Source organism: Nerophis ophidion, linkage group LG07, assembly GCF_033978795.1.
Source record: "Nerophis ophidion isolate RoL-2023_Sa linkage group LG07, RoL_Noph_v1.0, whole genome shotgun sequence".
Classification (NCBI taxonomy): domain Eukaryota; kingdom Metazoa; phylum Chordata; class Actinopteri; order Syngnathiformes; family Syngnathidae; genus Nerophis; species Nerophis ophidion.
In genome coordinates, this window is record NC_084617.1 from 41,476,431 (window position 1) to 41,491,261 (window position 14,831).

General features: G+C 41.9%; 1 protein-coding gene across 2 annotated transcripts in view; it reads right to left on the bottom strand.

Annotated features, from left to right (window-relative positions):
- The window catches only part of LOC133556342 (NADPH oxidase activator 1-like), a 96,101-nt gene that overhangs the window by 18,789 nt on the left and 62,481 nt on the right, over positions 1-14,831 (bottom strand). For both annotated transcript variants that reach the window (XM_061906170.1, XM_061906169.1), the window contains exon 13: positions 12,986-13,149. In XM_061906170.1, coding sequence (XP_061762154.1) covers positions 12,986-13,149 — 164 coding nt within the window. The remainder of the gene's footprint in view (positions 1-12,985; positions 13,150-14,831) is intronic.

The following is a 14,831-nucleotide window of genomic DNA, read 5'->3' on the forward strand; positions in this document are numbered from 1 at the left end:
AATTTCCCAACTCATATGGAAACAGGGTTTGTATATATATCCAGACTCCAGGGTAAACGAAGAGTCCGGCGATTAGTTACAAATCGTGCCTTTATTGATGTCTTGCACACAGCCAATCCAACACAACACTAGCCACTCCCCACACTCACCTACCGCTCCCCCACCTCACTCGCCCACACACTCACCGCACATGCTGTCACATATTAAAGGGCCACACACACACATACACTACTCTCATAACACAGGCTAACCCATTTGAAGCGTCACCACCGCATTCAAGCAGCCTCTCCTCAGCGAGTCAGGCAGGGCTAAAGCAATAACAAATGTTTTTATGGCAGCAGATTTAAGTCTAAATTGCATTAAACACTAGATTTTGACCCACTTGTTAGGTGGAAGAACAATGAGCCCATATATCCTCTAACTGCCAAGTTAACCAGGCTGGGCGGGGGAATTAATCAGAGGCTGAGTTGACTTGAAACTGTTTAATGTTGCACTTTTTATATGTAGAAAAAGAGTTTTGTCATTGTATTTAATCTGAGCAACAACTTGAGGCAGTTTAACGTTGATTAATGTGGACCCCGACTTATTGGGGTGTTACCATTTAGTGGTCAATTGTATTTAATATGTACTGTACTGTGCAATGTACTAATAAAAGTCTTAATTGATCAATCAAAAAAAGCCCTTTATATGTAGAAATGTTTTGTTAAGAAACCATTCTGAGCCTTATCTTATTTAGTTTTTAATTCTATATATGTTGACCACATTAACCCTGGCAATGTGTGTATATGTATCTTATGTCATTGTTTACAAATTTGGTAAATAAATAACCCAAAAAATTATTAAATGTGTAAGAGTAAATACGTATACCGTGAATAATGTATTCAAGTATTGATTAACTTGTGAGTAACTTCTGATTTATTTAGGAACTACTGTCTAATGGTTCTTGGACTACAATTGTAGTTGATGTGAGCATGCATGCAAGGAATAAAATAAAAAAATAAATAAATTAACATAAGATTAAAGTAAAATATGAAGTTAAAAACATACATATGCCCCCTATTTTCACAAATACCACAATTTATATATTTTCATTTTACAAGAACTAAACCATCTATCCATCCATTTCCTACCGCTTATTCCCTTTGGGGTCGCGGTGGGCGCTGGCGCCTATCTCAGCTACAATCGGGCGGACACCAATAATGAAGAAATAACTCTACACAGTCATATATTTTCATCATCATGATTTTTTTAACTTTTTCAAATACAGAAACAGATTTACATTGTTTTATTTGACTCTCAAGTTTGTTCCATAAACTAACACTTCTGATTGAAATATGTCCTTCCATTATCACTGTCATAAATTCCCTTTGTCAGTGATGAAGATAGAAGATAAAGTCCTCATTTAATATGTTAATTGTTGAATATAATTTAATATTATTGTTTACGTAACAAGCTATTAATATAGTCATGCACCTTTAAGTTGAGTCTGTTTTAAGTCAGGCAGTTTACCGGGCAGCTATGTTTACTTCTTGGGGTCCTTGAGTCGGTGTGTAGAACTGTGTGTGTATTTTGAGAGTGTACTTAGCTGCTGCTGCTGGTAAAAGTTACATAAAGAAGTTGAAACGTAAAAACGGTGTCATTCCCTTACCGGAGTACCGGAGCCCCAGCACAACAACAACAACATCATAACATCCATATGGTTCTTTAATATTGGTCCTTCGAGCCGGATTTCCTCACTCGCGACGAAGAAATGGACACCGCGCTAACAACAGCGGAAGACGGCGGCGCACTCTGAGCAAAACAGCAACAGCTTCCAACTCGTCTAGAAAGCTACCAGGTTAGCCTTCCACAGTGGACCGAAGAGAGAGCGTCGGCGCCCAGCGGCTGCAGTTACTCAGCCTACAGACCGAGTCTGTGTGTATAGAGGACCAGCCACACGGAGTGCACATTATCCCTGATCATCCATTATCGCCGGGAGAGGCCGACAAGGTGAGCGAGTGGAACATGGCGATGCATGCTAGAGACTTGCCCAGCCAGCTAACATGCCATATGCGCCAACCTTTGGCGGCGCCCACGGGGCGGAGCTATCACAGCGAGCAGGGCTCTCCTGTCCTACAGCCACCAGCTAATCTCAAAATGAGCGTCCCAGGATATCAATCACCCTGGTTAAGCGGTTCAGTAGTTCACAGCATCCCTCTGTCACAGCAATCCAGCCTCCATCTTGGATCATCTAGACTGCTTCAGCATGAACCACAACTGTCTGCACTACAACATACTACCACTACAGCACTAAAGCTTCAAGCAGCAATGACTCCTACATCAGGTAGTAGACAGGAGAACTACACACTGACGCAGTCTCTGCCTTCAACTGTGACATAGTCATGGGCCCCGCCTCCCCTCGCTACGCTGAATGTTTCTATGCTGCAGCCTACGCCTCAAGCATCACAAACAGTGAGTTATGCCAGCCCACAGACATCAGCTACATCAGGCTACCCGTCTAACCAGCCTACCACATGGATGGTTAACAATGTACAGGACAGAGTGCCACTAGCTGCACAACTACAATACCTGCCCATGCAGACAACACCATTACATCAGCAATACACCACACTACTGTCCGCACAGCCAGTGTGGCAGTAAACCACACTCCCGTCTACACAGCCAATGCAGCAACACGCTCCACTAATGACAACCAGCCTATCAACCCCCCCAAATAGCAATAGCGCCATATTTTGCACCACAGCTACCTATTGCGGCTGGCACTCATTAAGTTATCAATACATCACCCTACAGTCCTGCCAGTCCCCTGGGGACTGTTTACTGGCCTCCATCAACCATCGCTACACAGCCATTAAACCAGTCACAACTGCCACCACAGAACAAACATCTGCAACTCTACCAGCCTGTGTCTTTGCCGTCAACTCAGCCAGCATATCAATTAATGTCTCCCCCTGCTGGTTTCCCCCTGCAACAGCCCTCATCAGCTCAACAGGTTCAGTATATCCCCCAGTCTCAGTATACAACACTGCAGGTACCTTACACTGCCCAGCGCCCCAGACAGCCTGTTCCAGTACCTGAACTGCCTAAGTTAGTGCATGACAGTGAGAGAGTATGCTGACTTAAAAATGGCGTTAGATCACCTGCTCAATCCACACACTGAACTTTCTGAACATTACAAATACCGTGTGCTTATGGAACACTTGATCCTGGATGAAGCCAAGCTAATAGCTCAGTCATGCAGACATTATGTACAGCCCTACACCGCCGCCATGCAGGCTTTGCAGAGACAATATGGGCAGCCACGTCAGTTGGCACAAAGTGAGATTGCAGCCATCCTGAACTCCCCTGATCTCAAATCAGGAGACCCCAAAGCCTTCCAGAGTTTCGCCCTCAACGTTAACTTGCTGGTGGGAATGCTAACCTCATTGGAAGGGCCTAATGGGATGGATGTGATGTCTACAGACCATGTTGACCGGCTACTTAGCAAACTCCCTAGACACATGAGAGACAACTTCGTGGAGCATCTGCAGATTCAAGGGCGCCTCAGCACCAGCAGCCTAAACCCATACAACCTCAGGGACCTAGCAGAGTGGCTCAAAGTGAAGGCAGAAGCTCAAAGACTGTCCGCAAAAATGGCACAGCGCCATCGAGCTGAAGGAGCACAGCCTGCCAAGAGAGACAGACTTGTTCCTACTCCCCGGCCTCGGACTCAGCCTGTTTCTGTGTATCACGGCGCAGACCAGCCCAAATGAGCTGAAACGCCTCGGCCAGCAGCCAAGCAACAAAGGAATAAAATTATGTGTCTTTTCTGCACTACTTGTCGCAGTGTCCAGACATTATTCAACGCTCATCACAGGAAATTGAGAAGTGGATAGCAGACGGAAAGCGCTGTTGTAACTGTGGCCGTACTAACTACGATGAAGGGAGCTGCACGTTAAAGAAACCCTGTAGTGAGTGTCAGGAGATCCACCTGACAGTGCTGCATGCCATCACTAGGCCGGGCTCCCACGTCTACCTCATCACACCCAAAGACTGCACCTCAGCTGCTAACTCGATGCAAGGAAGGAAAGTATACCTCAAAGTAGTGCCAATTATCATCAGCCACGGGACCAGATCATTGCAGACCTATGCAATCCTCGATGATGGAGCTGAACGCACCATAATACTTCCAGCTGCAGTTCGAGACCTGAAGCTCAGAGGCAGAGCAGAGTCCCTCACCCTGCGGACTGTTCGTCAGGATGTGGTTGACCTCACTGGAGCATCAGTTGGCGTTCATGTAGCTTCTCCAGCATCACCATCAGAGCAGCATTTGGTTGAGAGGGCCTACACATCAGGTCGACTTACCCTGACAGAGCAATCCTATCCAATAGCAGCGCTCCAGAGACGCTACCGCCACCTGAGAGGATTACAACTGCAGAGCTTCAATAAGGTGCAACCACTGCTGCTCCTTGGTGCAGATTACACTCACCTGATCACTGCTACAGAACCTTTAAGATTTGGCCAAAAGGGAGGACCCGTAGCTATCCATACAGCACTCGGCTGGACGCTCCAGGGTCCAAATGGTTCACAGTTCCCCGTGGCATCATGTTACTACACCGCCTTCAAGCCTACACCTACATCTACCAACAAGTCGAACCCCTCTGGCAGCTTGATGTGCTCCCATTCCGTAGTGAGCGGCAAGCGGTGCGGTCTCGTCTGGACCAGGAAGCGGTGAACGTCTTGGAAGCGCGCACTAAGAGAGTGAAGGTTGGTGACACACTTCGCTACACTACACCTTTGGTAAAAGGTGTACCACCACTGAAAGCAGATATTGAAGCCGTGATGCCAAAGTTACACAGTACAGAGACACGACTGCTTAAAGACCCTGTCAAAGCTAAAATATATGAAGCAGAGATCCAGAAGCTTATAGATGGCGGGTGTGTCACAATGCTCCAGGGGGGAGAGGGAAACAGCTCCAGTGAGTCATGGTTAATACCTCATCACCTCGTCCATCATAATGGCAAACATCGCCTTGTCTTTGATTGCTCCTTTAATCATGGTGATCTCTCTTTTAACGAGCAGCTTCTCCCAGGTCCAACTCTTGGCCCATCTCTCATCGGGGTCCTCCTGCGGTTCCGCGAGCACGCTGTAGCCATCAGTGGAGATATCCAAGCCATGTTCCACCAAGTTTGGTTGCTACCAGAGGACCAGCCGTTGTTGAGGTTTGTTTGGAGAAACCTGCAAAGGGAGAAAAAGCCTGACGTATACCAATGGCAGGTGTTGCCATTTGGTACCACAAGCAGCCCGTGTTGTGCAACATTTGCTCAGCAAAAACATGTCAAGGATTGTGCTGCAGGAAATGAAGATGTCCTGCAATCCATCGAAGAGTCTTTCTACGTGGACAACTGTCTGCAGAGCCTGACGACGACGGAGTCAGCCAAGCTCCTGGTGGACAAGATGCGACGATGTCTGGCCTCAGGAGGATTTGATACTCGACAGTGGGCAAGTAACTTCTCATGTGTTGTCTCCCTACTTGCCTTCCAGTGCCCGATCTGAAAGCACTGAGCTGTGGCTGGCCGAGAAGAGCAACGATCTACAGGAACCGGCCCTTGGTCTGCGGTGGTATTGTCCATCTGATTGGCTCGGTTTCAAACCAAAGCCTCCAGAGAGGGAGACCCCTACCATGCGATACATCTATAAGGTACTTGCCCGGCAGTATGATCCGATCGGGATCATTATTCCGTACACTACACGGGCCAAGATTCTTGTCCAGAGACTGTCGGCAAAGAAGAGGAGCTGGGACGACCCTAACCTCCCTCCTGACATCCTCCAGGCTTGGTCCAGCTGGGAGAGAGAACTCCCCGAGCTGGCCAACATCACCATCCCTCGAACCTATGCACCATTGGAGCTTGCTACTGACACCACAGAGTACTTTCTCCACGTCTTCTGTGACTCCTCTGAGCAAGCCTACGGTTCAGTGGCATATCTCACCATAAGTACTAATGACACTGTCTATGTCTCATTTGTGATGGCAAGGTCTAGGGTGGCCCCAAAACGCCAGCAGTCAATGCCACGGTTGGAGCGCTGTGCAGCGCTGACAGCTGTCCTCCCTCATTTACAAAGAGCTCACCTTGTGTATTGTCCAGACCTTCTTATGGACTGACTCCACTACAGTTCTCACCTGGCTGACATCTCAGTCGTGCAGGTTCAAGGTTTTCGTGGGAACCCGGGTTTCTGAGATCCAGGAGCTTACGGCCTCACACAACTGGAGGTATGTGGACACAGCTAACAATACGGCCGACGATCTCACCCGTGGCAAGACGTTAGCTGAGCTGGCTGCGCCGAATCGTTGGATCCAGGGACCAGCATTCCTTCGCCGTCCACAGGATGAATGCCCATCATGTCCTAGCATCATGGAGCCACAGGATAGTGGTGAGCTAAAACAAAGCGTTTTTTTGTGCTCTCACACAGACCACCCGGTTCAGTAGCTGGAGAGAGTTGGTCAAGGTCTCTTCATGGGGCGGCAGCCGACCCTGCTTCACCTCTGTGCGATCTAAGAGATGCTGAGGTCCACCTGCTCAGAACCAGTCAAGAAGACTGCTTCTCTGAAGAAATCCGATGCCTCAGAGCCGGCAAGCCTGTGCCACCCAGCAGCAGGCTGAGTATGCTAGCCCCAGAATTAGAGCCTACATTGGGTCTTATACGGGTTGGAGGACGCCTGCGCCGTTTAGACAGCTCTAGCCCCACTGACTTTCATCCAATATTGTTGGATCCCCGTCATGCAGTCACCACACTCCTCATTAAAGAGATGGATGCTCAACTACACCACCCTGGACCTGATAGAGTGTTTGCAGAGATGAGGCGCTACTACTGGGTTCTGCGAGGAAGACAGGCTATCAAGAAGTACCAGAGAGCTTGTGCTGATGGCATGAAGTGGAGAAGGAAGCCAGTGGTGCCGAGGATGGCAGACCTGCCCTCAGCCCGTATGCGGCTGCTCAAGCCTCCATTCTTCTCAACAGGCGTGGACTGCTTTGGTCCGTATATGGTCAAGGCTGGGAGGCGAAGTGAAAAGCGCTGGGGGATCATTTTCAAATGTCTCACGACGAGATGTAAACATCTGGATCTGCTCACTAGCCTCGACACAGATGCTTTCCTCCTCGCACTGAGACGGTTCAGCGCACAGAGAGGCACTCCCTTTGAGGTCCTCTCTGACCAGGGGACTAACTTCAAAGGGGCAGATAGGGAGCTGAATGAGGCCTTTGCAGCAATGGAATCACAGTTGCAGGAACGGCTTGCAGAAAAACAGATAAAGTTCCGTCTTAACCCACCCGCATCTCCCCACTTTGGTGGTGTCTGGGAGCGCGAGATTCAATCAGTCAAGAAATCCCTACAAGTGGTCATAGGTGCACAAGTGCTGCAAGAAGAGGTCCTGCTCACATTCCTCATCGAGGTGGAAGGCATCCTCAATGCCAAGCTTTTAAGATATGTATCCTCTGATGTGGCCGATCCAGACCCAGTGACGCCCAACATGTTGTTGATAGGGCGCCAGGATGCCTCTCTCCCACAAGTTGCCTATGCTCCTGACACCCTCACCAGGAGGCGCTGGTGTCATTGCCAGATGATGGCCGACCACTTCTGGACACAGTAATTCAGGAACTAGGATAATTGGGACACGCAAACTCCTCTACCACGATAAGGTGGCAGGTCAGAAAAGTGTGTGTGTGTATGTATATATATATATATATATATACATACACACACACACACACATATATATATATATATATATATATATATGTGTGTCTATATATGTATATATATATATATATATATATATATATGTGTGTCTATATATGTATATATATATATATATATATATATATATATATGTGTGTCTATATATGTATATATATATGTGTGTCTATATTTGTATATATATATATATATATGTATATATATATATATATATGTGTGTCTATATATGTATATATATGTGTATATATATATATATATATATATACTATATATATATATATATACATTTAAATATATATATTCATATGTGTGTGTGATACAAATTACCCTTTCACACGTAATTCATGTTTCATTACTGTAGTATTTTTGTATCTATTGTAATTGGTATGTCAATAGTTTAATTATCCATCCATCCATCCATCCATCCATTTCCTACCGCTTATTCCCTTCGGGGTCGCGGGGGGCGCTGGTGCCTATCTCAGCTACAATTATTATGTTGTTCATTTAGTTTAAGGATTAGAGAGAGAGAGAGAGAGAGCCTTACATTAGGCTTTGTAAAAATATTTTGCCTCCTAATACTTGTTGACTAGCACTCACTTCGTGAGTCGCGACTGACAAGGCAATGTCTGTGCATTCTGTGTGTGTTAGCTGGAGTTTGAAATTTAGTGTTGCGTCACGTAGCTTGCGCAGGCAAGGCGTCTTGCTCCCCCCCTAAGTAACGTCCGGCAAGACCATCCCAGCGTCACGGGCAGGCCTGGGCGGGATCACTCACTAAGTTGTGCTCTATCTGGGCTGGAACCTGTTTATTATATTTGGTTTGTTTGTTTTTTTATTCATTTTTTTTACATCTGAGCAGGTAAACATAAGATGATAAGTAATTAAAAAAAAGGCACCTTGACTTGAACAATAACACAATTAACTGACAAGTTATATATGAGACAAAAATGTTGACGGAAACAAAATCAAATCATTTTTAATATTGTTTTGTCAATGGGTGGGACAAGTTTGGGAATACATCCAATCACATGTTTTTAATGGCGTACAATGAAAGAGGTGTGGGGGTTAGTTATGAACAAGAGCTAATCAGATGCTCTTATTTGCGAGATAAGGAAGTCACCGCCAAAACCAAAATCTTCGTCCTTAGCATTTTACACATTGAAATAGTTGTACACCTGGGAGAAAGTGTAGAGGACACATTTCTTTTTTACTACTATGAAGCCTTCAGCAGACGAGTCCTTGATCGTGACGTTGACACATATCTAGAAGTCATGTCTAATTTTTGCTGCTATTTCGCCAAAAATTGATTCTGTGCCAACAATGATTTCCTGCTGCCGCAGCACGGGAGCACTTATGGCTTATGGGCTTTATCAGTCCACAACTGATTGTGGTTATCGTAAGGATAAGTGTTTGAAATTAGTTAAGCCTTTATCATGCCCGACAAATGACAAAGTTGGCCATTTCTATGGTATTAATGAGATGGTAAAGGACTGTTACTGAGCCAATGTCTTTCTTGTTTAGAAGCTACATACTATACTGATTTTAGTTCATGCACATAACAAATACCATTCAAGTGTTTGGATTTATTCATTCAACAGAGTTACATTTAAAGAAGAAAGACGTGTTCAAACACCCCTTAAAAACGGGAAATCAACCCCAAACATAATTTTAGTGATTCAAAATAATATTGTGATATCGACACATTTCTTACGTGTCAATATCAACCTAAGGTTATTCCACTAATGTATGCATGCAATTATTTTGTGTCAATGTCAATGTATTACTTTGAATCCCTTTTTTGGCAACCAAGAATACATTTATTAATGAACACATCCAAACAATTAATTAATATTTATTATGTGCATGAACAAAATTATGTTATTGCTTTTAAATAAGAAAGACGTTTTAGCACATCAACGTGAGATCTACAACGGTCCCTTACAATCTCATTAAAGCAATAGAAATGGCAAAGCCTTAAAGGGGAACATTATCACAATTTCAAAAGGGGTAAAAACAATAAAAATCAGTTCCCAGTGGCTTGTTGTATTTTTTGAAGTTTTTTTCAAAATTTTACACCTCCTGTAATATCCCTAAATAAAGCTTTAAAGTGCCTTATTTTCGCTGTCTTCGAAACCACTGTCCATTTCCCTGTGACGTCATACAGGGCTGCCAATACAAACAACATGGCGGTTACCACAGCAAGATATAGCGACATTAGCTTGGATTCAGACTCGGATTTCAGCGGCTTAAGCGATTCAACAGATTACGCTTGTATTGAAACAGATGGTCGGAGTATGGAGGCAGATAGCGAAAACGAAATTGAAGAAGAAATTGAAGCTATTAAGCGAATAGCTATTGACGCTATTCAGCCATAGCGTGGGTGTACCTAATGAAATGACCCATATCATGGCTGCCTTATTAGCATCGCCGGTAAAATGTGCAGACCAAACGATCAGGACTTTCGCATCTTGTGACACTGGAGCAACTTAAATCCGTCGATTGGTAAGTGTTTGTTTCGCATTAAATGTGGGTATCTAGTTTCAAATGTACATACAGCTAGCGTAAATAGCATGTTAGCATCGATTAGCGTAGCATGTTAGCATCGATTAGCTGGCTGTCACGCCGCGACCAAATATGTCTGATTAGCACATAAGTCAACAACATCAACAAAACTCACCTTTGTGATTTAGTTGACTTAATCGTTGCAAATGCATCTGCAGGTTATCCATACATCTCTGTGCCATGTCTGTCTTAGCATCGCCGGTCAAATGTGAAGACACTTTGGTACATTCAATGGGGGTCTGGCGGCAGACACTTTCTCATCTTCGGGCCAGTGGTGCAACTTGAATCCCTCCCTGTTAGTGTTGTTACACCCTCCGACAACACACTGACTAGGCATGATGTCTCCAAGGTTCCAAAAAATAGTCGAAAAAACGGAAAATAACAGAGCTGAGACCCCGTGTTTGTAATGTGAAAATGAATATGGCGGGTGTGTTACCTCGGTGACGTCACGTTCTGACGTCATCACTAAAAGACCGATAAACAGAAAGGCGTTTAATTTGCCAAAATTCACCCGTTTAGAGTTCGGAAATCGGTTAAAAAAATACATGGTCTTTTTTCTGCAACATCAAGGTATATATTGACGCTTGCATAGGTTTGGTGATAATGTTCCCCTTTAAAAATTTTTGGGACACAGCAAAGGCTTAGATCATTTCAAACACATATTCTTACAATAACCATGAATTGTTTGTCTTACTGTTGAGGTTTAGGAAAGACAAAGCACCAGCAATGCAGCTTTAACAAGAGTGCGCGCTCCCGAGGCGGGAGTCAATCTTTGGTAGGGGCTCAAATAAAATGATTATGATTGAATGCACCATTCTTTTAAAAAATTCTGCAGCAGACCTTAACGTGCAAATCCCCAAAAATCCAGCTAAGTGTCAGTGTTCACTAATGATGACAAAGAAAAACCAAAATCTCATAAAAACTTCCCATAACCTAAATAACACGTTAAATACAATTGCCATACAAAAACAAATACAAATGATTTTCTCTTGTTATCCCTTGCACATGTTGTGTTTAAATTCATTGATTACTATTATAGAGAAGAGTATTTTGATGTACTTATTTTGAAACATTGTATAGAGACATGTTTACTTGTATGTTCTGATTGTTTGAATTATTTGTATCATATTGTTACTGAAATAAAGTACAAATAAATAGTGATCATTTCCACCTTTGCCAACATCTTCTCATACAGTTTCGAAGCAATATTAAAAATGACTGTTGTTTCAAAATGATTAGTTCCAACTTCAACATGAAATTGAGTGTCCCTTCAGATACCGATGTTTACTACAACCATTCTCTCTCTCTCTCTCTCTCTCTCTCTCTCTCTCTCTCTCTCTCTCTCTCTCTCTCTCTCTCTCTCTCTATCGCTCTCTCTCTCTCTCCCTCTCTCTCACACTCACACTCACACTCACACTCTCACACACAAAGCTAATCACTATTTTAGCTAGAACTACAACATTTCTTGTTGCTCACACAGGAAGAGTTGAAGAAGAAATTGCAAGTATGTTCCTGCACTTACGAAAAACAAAGATTGTGAATGATTGACAAGAGGCTTCACTCTGTTTATGTATTCTACTGTCGAATAAACATTCTCAAGTGTTTTGGAACGAAGCACAGTGAGTTCTCTTGTATTCAGTTTGAAAGCCAGAGATGCAGAAAAGCCATTAATCGATGACAACAAAGTTATTGAGTTCATTTGCATTTGTACTTTGATTAATTGACTTATTGATAGGAACAGGCCTACGGTTGTATGATTTTTTTAAATGCCTTTGGACATCGAATTGAATGTTTTTAATGACAGTCAAGAATTAAAATTGATTACTATATACACATTTGTCGACCAATTCAAACAAATCCAACGCCAACCGACAGTTAAGCCAGGGCAACTGTGCTATAGCTCATATTCCCAAAATTAAAAAAAAAAAATCCAGGAAATTCCTATTGAAATGAATGGGCAATATTCAAACTTCTACATAGCCTACATTTCTCAATACATTATAATAGTTCCAAAGTCAAAATGCTCCTTGCTTATGTTAGTCAACTGCTAGCATGCTATCGTTAGCCTATTACAGTAGTTACATGCTACTGTTAACATGCTAATATTTTTTTCACACTTTTTTTTAGCAAATTTTGCAGCCGTAATACACCTCACAGTCATGTGACACAAGCTAACTGTTAGCATGCTAACATGCTCAGATTAGCAACCTAACAAAGTTAATTCATTTTGTAACAGTTTACACAAGTCATATAATTTGAAACTTGAAATAGGCAAATTGTTTTTGTCAATTTTGTCGCCATATATACAGTATGTAAAGGTAGGATAGGTCGTTTGTTAGAAGATGACACTTGACTGCATGTTTGAAAAAAATATCAAAGAGTCTTTTTGAAAGTCCTCATTTTGTACATGACATATGCTAACAGTTAGCATGCTGAAGTTAACATGCTAAAATTAGCATGCAACGTTTTTTAGCCGATTTTATTGTTGTACACCTCAGAGTCATAATTTATATTTCTTGCATCCTAACTGTTGAGATGGTAATGATACCAGTTCAGTTCGATTTGCATTTATTGGCAACTTGCACATTTCCACGGCTTGTGCAAATACAGCATTCACACGCAGTTTCTCCAAAATTGCATATTTTAGTTAAAATAAATTATAATTCATAAATCAAAGTTGAAAAACAGTTACCTGAGACGTAGAGAAGATGATGGCTGATCCAATTTATGCGCAATATCTTCCTTCAGTTCATGGTATGTTGTATTCGTTGCCACTGACAGTGCCACAGTGTATATGTAATTAACTTTCACCATCACGACAGAGTCTGCTTCTGATTCCTGGACCACGTTGACAATCTAGGGACAAGGAGAATAACCACTTCTTCTTTTTTTGTAATGGTTCTCATAAGGGTTCAATGTCTCTGGAAATTACTGGCTCAGATGACCAAAGGTATAAAAGGGGGTGTCGAAGTTAAATGATACTGCAAGTTGTCTTCTGTTGTATGGTTTTACTATACTTAAAATCGTTGGTCAAGCTGTTTAAAGTTTGCTGTGGTCTGTAATAACATGCAGGCATGTGGGTAAAATTGTAAAAAAAAAAATAAAAAGAATGATTTACATGAACCACATGTAAATCAATAAATTATATATATATATATATATATATATATATATATATATATATATATATATATATATATATATATATATATATATATATATATACAGAGGAGAGTAGAGTAGCCAGAAATTGTACTCAAGTAAGGGTACTGTTACTTTAGAGATTTATTACTCAAGTAAAAGTAAGAAGTAGTCACCCAAATATTTACTTGAGTAAAAGTAAAAAGTATGTTGTGAAAAAACTACTCAAGTACTGAGTAACTGATGAGTAACCTGTTCGTTTAATGATTACGGCAACAAAAAATGCACAAAAACATAAAAATAGCAATGAGCAAATTTAGAGCCTGGAATATCTCTTAAGCAACTAAAACAATAATATATATTAAATAATAATACATTAAAATAAAAAAATTAAGGCAAATTGAGCCACAATAACTTAACAGCACCATAGGCTCAGTAGGCATTGATTGATTGATTGATTGATTGATTGATTGATTGATTGATTGATTGATTGATTGATTGATTGATTGATCAATTGAAACTTATATTAGTAGATTGCACAGTACAGTACATATTCTGCACAAGTGACCACTAAATGGTAACACCCCAATAAGTTTTTCAACGTTAATCAATTACTTAATAAATGACCAAGTCGAGGTGATCTTCCTCATATATACATATACATACACACATATCATATATATGTATATATATATATATATATATATATATATATATATATATATATATAACATACATTTATATTTACAGTATATAATTTATATCTATTTATTTTGCCGTTTTTGTTCACATGTTAAAGGTGTTTTAATGCATGTTTAACATATAGATTCCTATCTTTTATGAAGACAAGAATATAAGTTGGTGTATTACCTGATTCTGATGACTTGCATTGATTGGAATCAGACAGTAGTGCTGATAACGTCCACGTTTTCAAATGGAGGAGAAAAAAGTTCCTTCTTTCAGTCTAATAACACAGGAAAGTCGTTGGTTTTTGGCATCTTATTTGTCCAGCTTCCATATTCGTTTTTATACACTTTACAGGAAATACATTGGCGGCAAACTCAGCAGCTTGCCAGCCTGTTTGCGCTTGCTTTTGTAAAATCTTTTTTTGTTAGCGCAGGCGCAATGGAGCGGCACTTTTATTGTGAAGACAGGAACTGTGCGATCAGTCTTTAGGCTTTTGACGGAAAGTATGGTTGGAATAAAAAGTGTCTTTTTTCCTTTACACTTTTGATTGATTGATTGAAACTTGTATTAATAAATTGCACAGTACAGTACATATTCCGTACAATTGACCACTAAATGGTAACACCCCAATTAGTTTTGCAACTTGTTTAAGTCGGGTTCCACGTGTGACGGTCATGTGACCGCCTGGCTCTGTTTGATTGGTCCAACGT